General features: G+C 34.5%; 1 protein-coding gene and 1 long non-coding RNA gene across 4 annotated transcripts in view; one reads left to right on the forward strand and one right to left on the reverse strand.

Annotated features, from left to right (window-relative positions):
* The window catches only part of LOC145286199 (uncharacterized), a 75,882-nt gene extending 69,124 nt beyond the window's left edge, over positions 1 to 6,758 (forward strand). The window contains exon 2 of the long non-coding RNA XR_013869125.1: positions 5,999 to 6,758. This is a non-coding gene — a long non-coding RNA (uncharacterized LOC145286199). The remainder of the gene's footprint in view (positions 1 to 5,998) is intronic.
* LOC145286198 (major facilitator superfamily domain-containing protein 6-like) overlaps positions 1 to 16,671 on the reverse strand; it is a 687,250-nt gene that overhangs the window by 27,713 nt on the left and 642,866 nt on the right. For all 3 annotated transcript variants that reach the window (XM_080134993.1, XM_080134994.1, XM_080134995.1), the window contains one exon: positions 4,138 to 4,317. In XM_080134993.1, the coding sequence (XP_079991119.1) occupies positions 4,138 to 4,317 (180 nt within the window). The remainder of the gene's footprint in view (positions 1 to 4,137; positions 4,318 to 16,671) is intronic.

Raw genomic sequence — 16,671 nt, forward strand, 5'->3', positions numbered from 1 at the left:
GGTTTCTTAAAAGGAGTGAGGGTCCACAATAACACCTTAACTTTAATCTTAATTCACGTTAGCTTTTATTTATTTTTTGAAGTTGAATCATATTGTGTCGGATAAATTCACCTCATAAATTCATGTTTTTATTAAAGTGAAAGCCAAAAAAAAAAAGTCGGAACTTTAGACAATTCTCGACGCAAATTTTGCATAACTCTGTTTTATCCCTTCTCCACTTGTACATGGCACTCTTTCAAAAATAGATAAATAATAAAAAATAAGGACGTTACTTGTTATCGTGTCAAAAGAAGGAAAAGATCTTGCTCACGTGATTACATGTCTTTTTTAAAACATTTACATAACCTTTTTATTTTTATTTATATATCTGTTTAAGCATTTTTTTCAGTGTACTAGAAGGAATTCAGTTGTATTACAACCCTTTCTGCATGTTCTTTACATTACAATAGTACAACCCTGAATCCGATGGCACAATACTACACCGTTCAATACTGTAAAACTGAAACGAAGCTGTTCTGCTTGAAAAGGGCGCCATTTTCTTCTTATTCATATTTATATCGATTCTTTGCTTTAAAAAACTAAAGTAATTACGTGTTTACTTTTTTAACATCCCATCTTGCTGTTTCGGATTATTTTACTTAAGTAAGTAAAGCTTCATTATTTTTCAAAACTGTTTTTGATTCTTTGTTTTTCGATATTTCGTCGATATTATTTAGTAAGAGTGTTTAGTAGAAAAGCCAACAAAAAAATAAATATACAAGAAATAAATGTTACCATAGTCAGTAAAAGTTCAGTTCGTGTTTTTTTTTGTTTTGAAATAGTTTTTAATGCTCTTTACTTGAAATAATTTCAGCGAACCAAAATTAAAACGAAATTTGAGGCGATAACTACTTAAATGAATTTTTATATAAACTACACATGCCATAATCGAATATTCCTCAAGCACAAAATAATGGAAAACATTAAAATATGTTTACAAATATTCCTTACGTTGACAAAACTCTCTTAAATTGTTAACACAGAATGCTCAGGTGCACCTCCTTCGAATTGAAAACGGGGCTCTCCATTTCAAATTCGCTACCATTTTGATTTTTTTAAAACCGGTTCATGAATCAAAAAAAATTTTTTTTTTATAAACTACTTAAAAATACAAACCAATGAACTTTTCTACCATAAAAGTAACTTTTACTGACTACGGTAACATTTATTTCTTGTATATTTATATTATTAAATATATAACATTTTTTCTTTGTAAGGAAACATCATTTTGTTGGTCACTCTTGGTTACGAATGGAAACAAAGTTGATATAAAAAAATATATTTTCGTGAAAATTATCTTTACTTTCATCATATTTTGCTTAGGATAAAATTTTTGAGTATCAAAACCTATCTCTTTACAACCCCTTCCTTTTCATACTTTCATCAATCACAGTCCATTTTCTGTAGGCTGTTTTTGAACCCAGTCAATGACGGGTACTTCTGCTAGTATATATATATATATATATATATATATATATATATATATATATATATATATATATATATATTGAATATTATTAAAGGAAAAAAACCTTTTAAAATAACACAAGTGAGGAATGATATATCCTGCATATAAATATACGGGAAAGAAAGAGAAAAAAGGGGAGTAATTGTATGTCTTACAATACATAGAAAATATACACAAGAGAGGGAGTAGGAAATTTATACATATACATGTATAAATATACACATCTTTCTATAGTATCTCTCTACAAATCACATAAAAAGTCCAATGTATTAACGAACCTCTTCTGCCTGCAGAGAGATGATTTGAGTCGCACAATGGAGACAGATTCGAGAGTTTTTCAAATTGCAGAAAGTGAAAACTTTTTTTTATAGTTTTATCTATTTATCTATTTATATATGTATTTCCGTATTTACTGTTTCTACCTCCTCCCCTTCTTTCTCCACCTTCTCTTCTATCTTCCCTATTTTTCCTTGCTTCGTTATTATTGGCTCTTCTTTAATGATCTCAATTATTTCATTTACATATTACCTACATCTATACTTCCCTTCCGATTCACCCTGATATGTTTTACCTACTTTTAATTAATTTTTGATCATATTTCTTCATTCTCATTTCATTTCTAAATATTATTGAACCAGTGTTTTTTCTATATTTAAATCTTGCATAATTCTAGTCTTTCTCCTCTTCTGATGAGAAGCTTTCAGCTTTGAAATGCCATGGCCTGAAGAGGTGTTTTTTAAAAATTTTCCCCATAACCTTCCTTATTGTTCTGATGATTTGATAAAGTGATATATATGTTTTATTCCTCATCTTTCATTTAATATTATTGCTTTTGCTTCCCTTGATAGTGTTGAGCTTTTATTATTATGATAAGTTTTGCTTTGTCAAAGATTTACTCTTTGATAACATAATTTTTTTGTTTGTATAATAATAAACTTCAAAAGCAAATAAATTTATTTAACCAAAAACAAGAGGTTATAGCTAAATGCAGGCAATAAAATAATATTTTTGCATTGGATAATTTTAAGACAGAAAGTTTAAAAGCAGTTAACATCTTTAAAATTAAGATATATTTGATATAACACTTACATAACGCTCTGATCGTTACTTGGCTCCAGTTGATATGCATGACTCTTATCTAAAAGAGACTCCCTGTTTGGACAAGCTTTTAGATCTTACCAAAGTTGCTGGAAAAATGGTTGCGTCATTTTACCGCTCCAAAAGGTATCTAACTCCCAACGCAATCCTCTACCTGTATAATACCCAGGTACGTCCTACAATAGAGCATTGTTGTCATACCTGGGAAGGAGTTGCTCGGAGCACTCTATCCTGCCTTCACAAAGTTCCAAACTGGCTTTGAAACCTAGTAGGTGATGTCCTTTTTTTTTCCCTGAAATCTCTTTCTCAAAGAAGAAACATTGCGAGCCTGTCTCTGCTCTAACGTTATTTTCTTGACAAGTGCTCGTCTGAGCTCCAATATATAGAACCCCCTTCCTAAACTTTCACAAAAACACTCGTCTAGCTAAAACGACCGTCAACAGTTCTACCCCATCAAGTATGTGTGCCTAAATCTAAATGTAAAGTCCATGAACAGAGCTTCTTTCCTAGAATTGCCCACTTGTTGAAGTCTAACTACACTATGGTCGTCTTCAAATCCAATGTAAATAATTTTTTGTTGAGCCACCATCACTAAATAATACATTTCTACCCTATTTTCACCACAAACTATTAATACACTGTTGTCTTAGTGACTACCGTATACTCATTAACCCTTATCCTTGAGTGGCTTCCGGACCTTGATAAGTGGTAACTTTCATGTAAAAAAAAAAAAAAAAAAAGAAGTTACACCAAGTAGTTTAGCTAGTTTTATAAATATATTTGTAGAATTATCGTTCCAGGATTAGTATAAGCAGCAAACATAGGATTACTTTTCATTTTTTTTTTTTTTTGTATTTATTTGTTTCTTCACAAGAGAAAAATGTTGTACAAGGTTGTTTTTAAAGAGGAATTGCCTTAGTATAGAAGGGCAATACTGGGTAGCCTGCTAGTATATATATATATATATATATATATATATATATATATATATAATACTAACAGGGGAACCCGATGTTGCCCAGGATTGAATGATGATCAACAAATTTTTCACACTACAATATTTTTATTGTCATCGAGATCAGTGAAATCGGCCATTTTTCAATCAAATCGATTGACTGTCTGCTCTAATTCGGACCCATTGTGGTGCAACAGGAGGAAACTTCACATGCTTGCCCGCAGTGACTTAGTCCACAATACATTGTAGTCTACAGTACACTGTAGAGAACTTACTGTTTATTTTATAAAATTATTTTTATATATAATGGTTTGCATTAAAGGTTAAAAATGCAAAAGTCAAGTATCATGCTTCATTTGTGCTCTAAAGAGAAACATTCACTTTGAACACGCCCCTGTCATATCAAAGAACATGCAGTTGATTTTAATGTTGCCTTTAATACCTTCGGCATTTCTGTTCATAATGAATAGGAAATCTGCATTAATCAAAATATAATATTTATGCGTATTTTACGACCAGGCAACACCAGGCGGCCTGCTAATGTAGGTAATAAAATCAGTATTAATCTCATACTTACTTTCAAACTTACTGACTTGTTCCGGTACTTCTAATCTCTGTCGTCGTTTTGAGAAGAGGCACTGCGTAGGAATATAGAGTAACATAATGATAAGGGCACTGACACTGTAGACCCTCCAAGTCCATACGGCACCCATTACCGTGAAAAGCGAACCCGTTAACATGCTGCCAATACCCTTTCCTAGAAAGACAAGAGGAAATTAACAAATTATTGCAAAGAAATAGATCAAATATTAAATATACGCATTTTTTTCAAAAAATAATTACTGATTTTAATAAAAAAGAAAAGCAATAATGGTATGTAGTTTGCTTGAAGCATTGCTTATGATATGTATATGTATATGTAGTCATGAAATGATATCACAATGCAAGACATGGAAATATGTCAGTGTTGAAAACGAGGCAACAAAATGAAGTGATTTTCGTTACTTTATCTCGTAGTAAATCTTATTTGTTTAGTCAAAATACGCTGATCCAATGTGTCTCCCCATGTTCTATAATATATTTCGAGGTAATACCATTTTATCAAATAGTGTTTTAATTTTTTAAGCAAATGAAAAACCCCTCTAGCTACAATCACTGTCAACAGTTTTCTTTGTCTCCCTCATTTTCTTTCTCTCTCTACCTGAAACTAAACAAGACTTTTACGTCAGAGATCCGTTTTCAATTATAACGTTTTACTAAGTTGAACACCCAATTTGTAACTATTATCGAGAAAAATATGGTGACTCTCTCACTGTTATATTATGAAATACAAGTCTCTATAACATTAGCTTATAATAACAACATAAACAAAGTATAGCTTACATCAGCAGGGGCGAAGATACCCAAACACCAGGAGCAGCCAATGATAACAACGACAATACAGTAAAGATGGCGCCAACTTGTGTTTCACTTCGACATTCAATCGATTTCTAATGACTAAGGCTATGAAAACAGCATATTCTTTTCATTGTTTTGACTCTCGAGTATATATCCAACACAGTTAGACACAGTTAATCAACCGAGAACCACATCACTCTATATAAAAGCATATAGGATATCAACATATACACACTCGAGAAACAATGAAAAGAATATGCTGTTGTCCTAGCCCTACTATGACGCATTAAGTTGTCAGAAATAGTTTTTCGTACCCATCCTTCCACTATCTCAAAGTGACTGCCCCACTCCATTTTTTCTCTTTACCCGTCTAGAATTCAGCCTCATTTAGAGATCAACCTCCTTGTTTTTGGACCCTCATCATGTCGGAAAACAGTAGGGTTCTCTGCTCTCTCCCTTACAGGGGATCTGAGCTGCTAACCTCAGCCTTCCTGATAAGATGGGGGGGGGGTCGGCCACACTTTTTCACTTCCAATTAACGCTCACCCCTCGCATTCTCAGTACTATCCTCCCCCTCTTTGCCAGTCTTGGTGCCACTTCTTGGTGTCTACTCGGTTCCCACTTTGGACGCTGTTTTTCCACATCGGCTTGGACTTTGGAATTCATCGACGATGAGAACACCCACTGTGAAGAGAGGCGATGGAGAGCGTGAACCAATATCTGTCCTCTCTCCGCTATTAATACCAATTTTTCTACACTTTAACCAAGTGAGTAAATACGTATTTGAAATTAAGGTGAGTGCTTAGATCCTGTTTTAAACTATAGAAGCTGAAACGCCTGCACTCCACCTCTCATATAAAAAGTATTTGGAAAAATTGACTTTATAGCAATTTTGAAGAATTGTGAAATAGACCAATAGTCAACAAATAATTGTTACCAAAGGCAACAAAAGCTACTTTTCTACCTAATCTGAATGAGGTTTGTTTATGTTTTAAAATATTTTCAAGTGTTTTTATTAATTGTTTTATCCTAAATTGTAGGTGTGTGGGTGTGAAAAATCTCCATATTTTCCAGAAACAAAACGCCAGATCAAAGTTTTGTCCTTGGTGATTTCGGACATCAGGGCAAATTGCCTCCTAGGATTGGAGAAGAAGAGAGAGAGAGCGTCAGCAGGTAGCATCTCAACCCCAGCAACAGATGCCTCTTCAAGAGGGAGCTAAACCAGGAAGAGAAGAGGAGCCCGTGAATGGTAGAGGTGGACCACAGCCAGTTATTCTGTCCCCAACAACTGCAAAATGCTCTAGCCCTGTTCCCCAGGAGGGCGACTCCCCAAAAGAGGGAGCTATACTTAAAAGGGAAGAGGAACCTGTGAATGGTAGAGGTGAACCATAGCCGGTGGCACCATTTTGCTTGAGCTGTTGCAGGTTGGCTGTTTTTTGCTCTCTGGACCTTCACTTCTTTCTTGGTGGGGACTGCGGAATCCGGGTTGCCACCTGCTATAGTCCATCTCCAACCATCCTTTCTGCATCTTGCTCTCTCCTTTGTGGAGTTGCCTTCCTAGGAAGCAGGAATCGTTTCCTTTGCTGTTGGGGATGGAGGAACTTGAGGTGCCAAGAGAATGTACAAATTATTTTTTTTTTTAACAGATATTCAGAAAATAAACAGAAAAATACTTCCATCATTAATTATGCAGAAAAATAAATAAAATGCTGATTTAGTGTTTCAACATTATGCATATAAATTACGATAAAACTTGCTGAGTATGCGCTGTTTTACGGTTGTTGTAAAAATGGAACAGAAACTTAAATTTCGCTTCGTTTTAATCTTGCTTAATTTTTTAATTGTGCCCCCCTCAAACGAATATAATCAAAACAGTAACATTCAACAATTGTACTTTATGTATATAAAACACAAAATATTTTTTTTTAAATTTTTTTAAAAAAGTTAATAACGAAAGGGAAATAATTCCATTTTTAAACGAAGAAGTCAGTTTGGTATATCTTTTTGTTATTTTTTACATAAGCCCAGCTTACCATTCACATTGGAAATGTCAACATTTATAGGTTGTCGGGTACGTTTATAACGAATAAACACTCCAATCTAGTAGATGTATCAGAATTTTTGTAGGAATTTTTGACACCCCTATCACGAAACTGCGAATAAAATATAAAAAAGTCGTAATTTCTCTTTTAAAAGTGGGTTGTTTATTTTCTTTATGGATTATACTTCCAAAATAAACTATTAAAGTTGTTTTAAAAGTAATAGAAATATTTTTTTTATTTTTTAAAAAACAGTAATGAATTTTCCGAACTCAATATTTTTCAATTTTTAAACTTTAAAAATCTATCAAAATTTTTCTATTGATTCTATTTTACGATATTTTCAGGATCAATGTGAAATTCTATACTCTTTCCAATAAACCGAATATAATATTTTAGACAAACGTTTTTTTTTAATTCACGCCCCTCCCCCATTTTCGAGTGTCTTAATGAAACCTTGGTCCTTGCTCCTTTAATTGAAAAAAAAATTAGGGCTTGAGTTACATTTTTTGAGGAGTTATAAGCTTGGAAAGACGGGGTGGAATTATTCACTATTTTTCACGAAATTTCTGACACACCTACCAATCTACCCATGTTAGAACAGCTTTCGGAATAGACACCCCTAACCTTGCCAGCATACCCGAAAAGCTATAAAAGTTGACGTGAACGATGAGTTAGACGTAATGTAAAAATGTATCAAATTTAAAAGGGAAATTTCCGTTCCATTTATACAACAACCGTAAAGCAGAGCATTCTATGCAAATTTTACATAACTTACTGTATTAATGCTATTTTTTTAAGCAAAAAAAAACAATATTTAGGTTTGGCTATAAATTCCTAAATTCATTTCACCCTAAATAATTTAGGTGACTGAAATAGGAATCTAATTGAATCTTTAATTTCCTGATAGTATGCGAGAAATTCATTTTTCTTCGAGTTATATCGAATTCATTAATACGGACTTTAGGGGCTTTTTTCGGAATGTTTCTGTAAAAATTATTTTTTATTATTACAAATTACGATGCTTTATTTATATAAAAAAAGCAAAAATAAATTCTTGCATTTTTTATTTACTACTGTAAACCATAACTTTAGTGAAGGTATTTTTTGTTTAAACAAAATAAAACAGGATGGACAATATAAACTCGGCAGCAATCTCCAATGGGCGTCAAGTCTGCTTTTTTTTTTTTTTTACATGGAGTTCACCACTTATAAAGGCCCAATGGCCACTCAGGGATAAGGGTTATTGTGTGTACAGTAATCAAAGGGATAGTGTAGCAATAGTATTGGAGAATTTGTAAGGTGTCATTACTTGGGGGGGGCGGTTCATCAGGAATTTTTTTGTGTTAGACTTGAAGACATCCAGGTTGAAGTCGGGAGGGAAACAGGCAAGTGGAACAGAGTTCCACAGGCGTGCAGTTCTAAGAAAGAAGCTTTGTTCATGGTATCTATGTTTTGATTTAGGCACAGATAGGGAGTGGGGAAAATTATTGACGGTGGTTTCAGCTAGTCGGGTGTTTTTTTGTGAAAGATTGGCGAGGGGGCACCAGAGAATGGAGCTCAGACGAGCACCTGCCATGGAAATAATGATAGAGCAATGACAGGCTCGCTACGTCTCTTCTGTGGGAAAGACGTTGCAAGGTAAAGAAAAGGGCATCCCCCACCAAGCCACGGAGTCTATTTTGTACTTTGTCAAGGCAGGATAGGCTGTTTTTAGCAGCTCCCACCCAGATGTGGCAGCAGTACTCCATCTTTGGACGTACTTGGCTCTTATATAGATAGAGAATTGCATCATTAGTGAGATACCTTCTGGAGCGGTAGAAGGATCCCACCATTTTCCCAGCAACCTTGGCCACAGACTTGATGTATGTGTTCCATTTAAGATCAGGTGTAAAGGTCAAACCCAGGAACTTATCAAAGCCTGGGGCCTCCCTTAGACGAGAGCCATCCATTTCAATTGATGCCAGATGGGGATCAGAGCGTTTATGATGTAGAGATAGGAGCTTGGTCTTAGATGCATTAAAGGTAACCAGCCATCTCTTTCCCCACTGCACCACGTGCTCAAGATCAGAGGAGAGTGAATCAGAGAGAACATCATCATTTACAGTCTTTGATGTGTTGCCATAGATGGTCATGTCATCAGCATAGATGTCAACGAAAGATTTTAGTATGTGTTTTGGGAGATCATTGATGTAGATCAGGAAGAGAGTTGGGCCCAATATGGACCCCTGAGGGACTCCAGCATTAATACTGTGGGCCTCTGATTTCTGCCCATCAACCATTACTCTTATGAGCCTATCTGAGAGAAATGACTTAATGATAGAGAAAACATTTCCAGTTATACCGTAGCTGGAAATCTTGTGTAGTAGGCCTTTATGCCAAACCTTATCGAAGGCCTTTGAGATGTCGAGAGCAATTACCCTAGAAATGAAGCCTTTGTTGAGAGATTCACTAATCCTATGAGATATAACCGTTAGCACATCTGCTGTAGATCTAGCAGAGCGGAAACTATATTGCGTGTCGCTAAGAAGGTTATTTCTGCTGAGGTGGTTGACTACTTCTCTATTTATTGTGGATTTCAGCAACTTACTCATGACACACAGGAGACTTATTGGTCTGCACTGAGAGGGGGATGACTTACCTCCTGAATTCTTAAATACAGGGCATACTGATGAGGTTTTCCAGGGTGTTTGGAAGCACTTCTTCTTAAGGCAACGCTTAAACAGTTTGGAAAATATGGGGGCAAGTTCTGGTTGTAATTTTTTTAACACTATAAATGGAATACCGTCGGGACCAGTTGCTTTACTGGAGTCAAGGTTCTTGATTAGCTTGACGACCTCACGCACAGATATTTGTATGTTGCATAGCGTGTTGTCTGTTATAGGAGGGAATATGGAGAGTTGATGGCCTTTGTCAAACAGGGTAGAATTTGCCGCAAAGTTTTTGGCAAATAGTTTGGCCTTGTCGGATGCTGTCGAGATGACCTCTTGTCCATTGATAATGGTTGGGATAGAACACACGTTTCTGTTCAGGATCCTGTTTGCTATTTGCCAGAACTGGTGGGAACCAAGCCGCTGCTCAGCTACTTTGGACTTAACGGATTGCACATATAGTTCTCTTGGATTTTTTATTAGTCTTTTACAGTGGTTGCTGGCGGTTCTGAAAGCAGCTTTAGTTTCAGTGCATCTATTAAGTTGGTAGCTATGGAAAAAGTGATTTCTGTGTGCGATGGCAGCAGCACATTCTGGGGAGAACCATGGCTGTCTGTTAGGTTTTTGTTGGAATTTTTTAGATCGTATGAATTGGTCTATGCCTACAATTAACCATTCGGTCAGGTCTGTTACTATAGAGGACACATCCTTTTTAAACATGGAATGGAGAGGAAGATCAGATATGAATGTACGAAAGCTATCCCAGTCCACCATAGAGTATCGGTATAAAGTACGGTGGAGAGGTACGTCTGTAGATTTATTATATTTCATTTTTATCTTAACTGATACAACTTAGTGGTGGGAAGATCCCAGAGGAGATAGAACGGAACATGAGCATAGCTCAGGGGATGTGGATAGAAAAAGGTCTAGGAGGCTTGCGAACTGAACGGTACTATCGGGCACACGGGTGAGCTCGCGGACAATCTGAGTGAGGTCATAGGCAATGGCAAAATCATGACAGAACCTCCCCTCATCATCAGTCTTATTTGAGTGGGTCAGCCATTCCACATTATGGACATTGAAGTCACCGCAAATGTGAATGTTAGCTGAGGGATGAGCAGACAGGATGTGGTCAATTTTTTCTGATATACTCTTAAAAAAAGTAACTCCACTGTTGTGGGGGCTATAGAGGGCAATGCGTTTACCGTTTCTGCTTGTACAACTGCATCTGGGAGATCATTCCATGTGTTGACAACCCTCTGTGAGAAGGTCCCTTTGCGGGCATCTAGCATACAGTTTTTTTTTTACGATTTTGAGGCTGTTCCCCCTGGTTGTGCTGTTTTTGGTGATCTGAAAAGACGGCTTTCTTGTATCATAGATTCCATGAATGTACTTGTAGAGATCGATCATGTCACCACGATTTCTCCGATGCTCAAAAGTGGGCAGTCTCAGGGTTCTCAATCTTTCAGAATATGGCTTGTCCTTCAGTGATGCCAGCAGCTTGGTTGCTCAACGCTGTACGTCTTCCAGCTCACTGCATAAAATCTTATGGTGTGGCTGCCAGACAGAGTGGCAATACTTCAAGATAGGACACACAAGGCTCTTGTAGAGTTGCACAAAGACTGTATTCGAGAGGAAGTCAAAAGTGCAGCGAATGATCCCGACAACTTTATTTGCTCTTGTGATGGATTTAGCTACATGTTCCTTGGAACTCAGTTTGTTGTCGATGTAGACGCCTATGTCTTTCTCATGATCATGCTCTTCCAGTGTTATCACTCCAAGCGAGTTGTCTTTCAATGTGTATTTAGCCTCTAATCTCCTGCTCCCTAGTCTCAGGACGCTGCATTTCTGTGGGTGAAAACGGAGCAATCAGTCCTGTGACCAGTTCTGCAAGTTGTCTAGGTCAGCCTGTAGGCTGTCTGTGGCTCCTGGGATGTCACTACGTGTGAACAACTTTGCGTCATCTGCGAACAACTTCATTTCACTTTTACAGAGTTAGGCTAGGTCGCTTATGTAGATGACAAATAACATTGGGCCAATGACACTTCCTTGTTGTATCCCGCTCGTTACTGGTGCTGGTCTTGATTTTGCTCCGTTTACTACTACACACTGTTGCCTAGCATTTAGGAACGCCTGAATCCAGTTGAGGACTTTGCCCTGGAGGCCATGTGACAATCTTTTTATTAACGTAAGTAGATAAATAAAATAAAAATGTTTTGGTTTTTCTTTCCGCACCATGTAACAATTCACGTATGTAAAGTCAAAACAAATACACATATGCCCCCTAACTTCCGGTCACATGACTTTCGGTCACGTGTCAGAGGGCGCGTTAATTACTTTCAGTGTCATGCGTAGGTCGACCGCAATGTTTTTTTTTTAGCGATTTTTGAAAAGTGGCAGAATTGTTAACCTCCGCCGAAGTTCAAAAATATATTTTTAATCGTTACAATTTACGATGCTTTATTGTCATTAAAAAAGTAAAAATAAATTCATTCATGGTTTTTTTTTTTTTTTTTTTTTACTGAAAACCATAACTTTAGTAAAGGTGGTTCTTTTTGGTTTAAATAAAAATAATACACTTTCACTAAGATTCAAATAAAAATAACTGGTTCAGTGGTTCATTATATATCCTAATCATTATTTGATAAATACTGAAATTTTCATTAAAATTAGTTAATTTCCTGATTTTTGGTGAATTTTTTAATGAAGGGAAGAATAAAAATATTCATACATTTTGATCATTGGCTATTTATTTTGCATGCACCTAATTAATGATAATGTTTAACGAATTTAGGAAAACTGGTCCCCTTTTGCTAGGTAGGAAAACTTATCGATTGAAAACACATTTTATAACCGTTCTTGAAGGAGATATTGTTTTTAAAAGAGACTATCATCCTCAATATATTTAAAAAAAAATATCTTTACTTGTTTATTGTTGTTTTTAAAAAAATAAAATCGATTTTCTAAGTGTCCGTTTTCTAATTAACTGGCTAAGTTGTTAGTGGTTTCACTTATTTTAAAGTGTTTATTCTGTTTACAAACGAGACTACAAACCGCATAATATATATATATATATATATATATATATATATATATATATATATATATATATATATATATATATATAAAATATTTATACTTATTTACTGTTGTTTTTGAAAGGGCAAAATCGATTTTTCTACCCAGCTGGCTAAGTTCTTAGTGGTTTTATTTATTTTTAAGCGCTTATTAAAAAAAAAAAAACAATAAAAAAAATCAAGTCTTTATTGATTACTTTTTCTTTTAATGATTGATTTAACAATGTTGAAGTAAAAAAAAAAATAAAATAAAAATGAGTTAATCTTTTCCGCGTGAGAGATGCCATGTGTCAAAAATCTTTCGTTAACTCATTTTAAAATGTTAAAATTTTTACTTCAACATTGTTAAATCAATCATTAAGGGAAAAAGTAATGGCTTTGTTTTACTTTGGCATCCCCGTTGTTTAGCGAGATTGTAAACATGGCGGTGTATGCGAAAAATTCGTCCCTGACAATCTTTTAGGTCAAAGTTCAATGTTAGTTTTATTTTTAATAAAAAAAACTAAAAAAACGAACACTTTATTTGAACATTTTAACAAACTTTTACATACATAAAAATAGAGTTTATACACCTTTTATAATATAAATTTTAAAAATTTATTTTACCAAAATATATGAGGAAAAATCGTCCCCGTTTTTTTTTTTGGAAAAGATTTTTCTAGGTACGTCCAAAACAATGTGAAAAAAAAAGAAAGCATGATTAACTATACGGACTATGGAAAAGCAGAAGCGATTTAATGATTTTTTAAAACCATTGTTTATCTTCTTCAAACTGCAATTAATAATTAATCTTTGTTATAATTTTATGGGGTTTTAAGATTTGCACCGTTTAACGATAAATAATCTATATATTAATTTGCTTGTCCGTACGGTGTCACGTCATCATCATCGCAAACATTAATTAATGAAACGTTTCATCATCATCGCAAACATTAATTGATGTGAATTATCTCCCTTTATTGTTCACTCTTTATTAGTTAAAAAATCATTAACCTCTTTTATTTTCCAAAACTTCCCGAACACCAACAACAACAAAAAAAAATATATATATATGAACTGTCTATTTATGATTCTGAATTATTTTAAAGACAATTATTCATAGAAGGTATTGTTCCATAGTTTAAATAGTATTTTACTTACATTTTTAACGATGTCTTCTGTTTATTATTGTAGTGAATACGGAACGCTTATTCTATTTTATTCAGTAATAAATATATTTTTTACATTTAACGTTACGAGTTCGTTTTTTTTTTTTTACTGTGCCACTTTATCTTTTTTTTTTTTTTTTAATTTACTTTTGAGTAAGCCTTACATAACAAAAAATATGTTTCGAAATAAATGTTACAAAAGTCAAGAATGACTTTATTAAATACATCGGGGTTTCACCAAAGTCACCATTCGCAAATACACTGAGTAACACAGAGTCAAAACATATTTTACGTCTTGTTCTGTTTTGCTTTTGTTTTACGGCATATCAATCCTTTTTCGTGTTATGCCGAATCGAGTAATTTTGTAACATTTATACATCTTCACGTTGTTTACATAGTTATTATTTATGTTTTGTCTGTTTTATTTTGCTTCTTTTACAGGCATTCATCATCTTCTAATGCCCACCGACAGGGCATACATATTTAAATACTATAAAAAATGAACACAACAATTTTTTTTAATATGAAATAAAACACTTTGTTTCATTACTTACGATTTAATTTATTTAAAGAAATATTTATTTCCTATTTAAAGATTTTCAGTATATTTTATTTAACTGAAGAAATATTTATTGTTCATACATATATTTTTTCCATTATTTTTATTACATTGTTAGGTGAAGTTTCAGAATAGTTAACCCCCCTCCCCATATTAAGAATGGCTTTCGGCATGATTCTTACAATAGCGGTATCAAAGTTTTTTTATTTTTTATTTTAAAACAAATTTTAAGAAAAAAGATACAAGACCATTAAATTTTTTTTTCATTAAATCGCTATTTAGGTGAAGGTTCAAAATAGTTAACCCTTCTCCCCATAACCGTTTTTTTTATGCAGTAAAATACTGTTTCAATAATTATGGTTTAAATAAATATTTATTCCTTATTTAAAGATTTACAGTATAATTTATTTAACTGAAGAAATATTGTTCATACATATATTTTTCCCTTATTTTTTTTACATTGTTAGGTAAAGTTTCAAGGTAGATATGTGGGGTTACCCCCACATATGGTCTTTGCTTGCAGTATCTGTCGGAACAGATGGTGTTTATTTGCTCCCCCACTGAGCAAATTAGGCACAAGGCCGTTTTTAATGTGAGGTAAAAACCAGCTCCCCTTAAAGTAGGCAAAAAGGGGGCACTCTGGTTACCAAAAATAATAATTGTCCCAGTATAGAGGGTTTCCCCTCCATTGACTGGTACAAATTATCTTAAGTGTAGTATCTGTCGGAACAGATACTACACTTTGATCTTGTCGCCCGGGCCGCAAAGGGTGGGGGCCAGTGTATATACATATCCCCCAGTTACTTATTTGATAAAAGCAATATTTAATGAGCATGGTTCTTCTTGCCTGGCAATGGGTTTACCTGAACCAACAGGTGATCCTCCAATAGATAATATGACTCGAAATACAAACGGGCCTAATGTTGAATTGTTAAACAATGACCAATTAGAGGTCTTTAATACTATAATCAAGGCTGTCATGGCAGCTGAAAAATTAGCCCCACACAACAATTGCTTCTATTTAGATGCCCCAGCCGGATCAGGAAAAACCTTTTTATTCAACATGTTATATGATTACTTCACCTCCAGCAGTACTGTAACCGCCACTGCGGCATTGCTGCAATGCTACTAACTTCAGGGAAAACACTCCACAGTATATTCAAACTACCTGTACCTCTGACAGAAACCAGTGTCTGTAACGTTTCTCCTGTATCAGAGCATGCTTCTTTTTTGAGAAAGGTAATGGTATTCATCATAGACGAAGCCTCTATGATACCTAATCATGCACTGCTTGCTATAGATAGATGTTTACAAGATATAATGGGTAACGATAAAATATTTGGTGGAAAATTTCTCATACTTGGAGGTGACTTCAGGCAAATTTTGCCAGTAGTGCCACATGGATCACCTACATCTATTATAGATACCTGTTTTAAAAGATGCCCATTGTGGCATCATTTCAGTCAATTACAACTAACACAAAACGTCAGAACTAACATAAATGAACAGGAGTTTTCTAGATGGCTCCTTCATCTTGGTAATGGTACACTAACGAGCAGTCTTAATGACGTTCCTGTAGATGCCATAGATGTTCCTAATGATTCGGTATGTAATGGTTCTCTAATCTCAGAAATATTTGATTGCAGCCCTCAAGAAATGGAAAATAGAATCATCATGACTCCAAAAAATACAGAATGTTTAACAGTAAATGTAGAAATTCTAAATAATCTTCCCGGAGGCATAAATACATATTTAAGTACAGATTACATCTCCGATGATGATGCTGAACTTCAAATTATCCTATCGAGTTCATAAATTCATTAACTCCATCTGGAATGTCACCTCACCGAGTTAATGTGAAAATAGGGGCAATAGTAATGCGACTGCGAAGTTTATCCATAAATCAAGGACTTTGTAATGGAACTAGGATGAAAATAAAAGAATGTCATCAAAACAGCATAATTGCTATTATGGATCTAATAGAGGTTCCACAGTTATCATTCCAAGAATTAAGTTAAAGCCAATGATACAAATGTTCCGTTTGCATTTCATCAAATACAGTTTTCAATACGATTAGCATATTCACTGACCATCAATAAAGCACAAGGCCAAACTTTTGATAAGGTTGGTATATATCTTCAACAACCTGTATTTTCTCATGGTCAACTGTATGTGGCATGTTCAAGAGCTCGATCTAAGCACAGTGTGAAATTTAAGGTAATGCAACTGCATAGAGATG

This window comes from Euprymna scolopes, chromosome 10 (genome assembly GCF_053919585.1).
Source record: "Euprymna scolopes isolate OS-2025 chromosome 10, ASM5391958v1, whole genome shotgun sequence".
NCBI lineage: Eukaryota > Metazoa > Mollusca > Cephalopoda > Sepiida > Sepiolidae > Euprymna > Euprymna scolopes.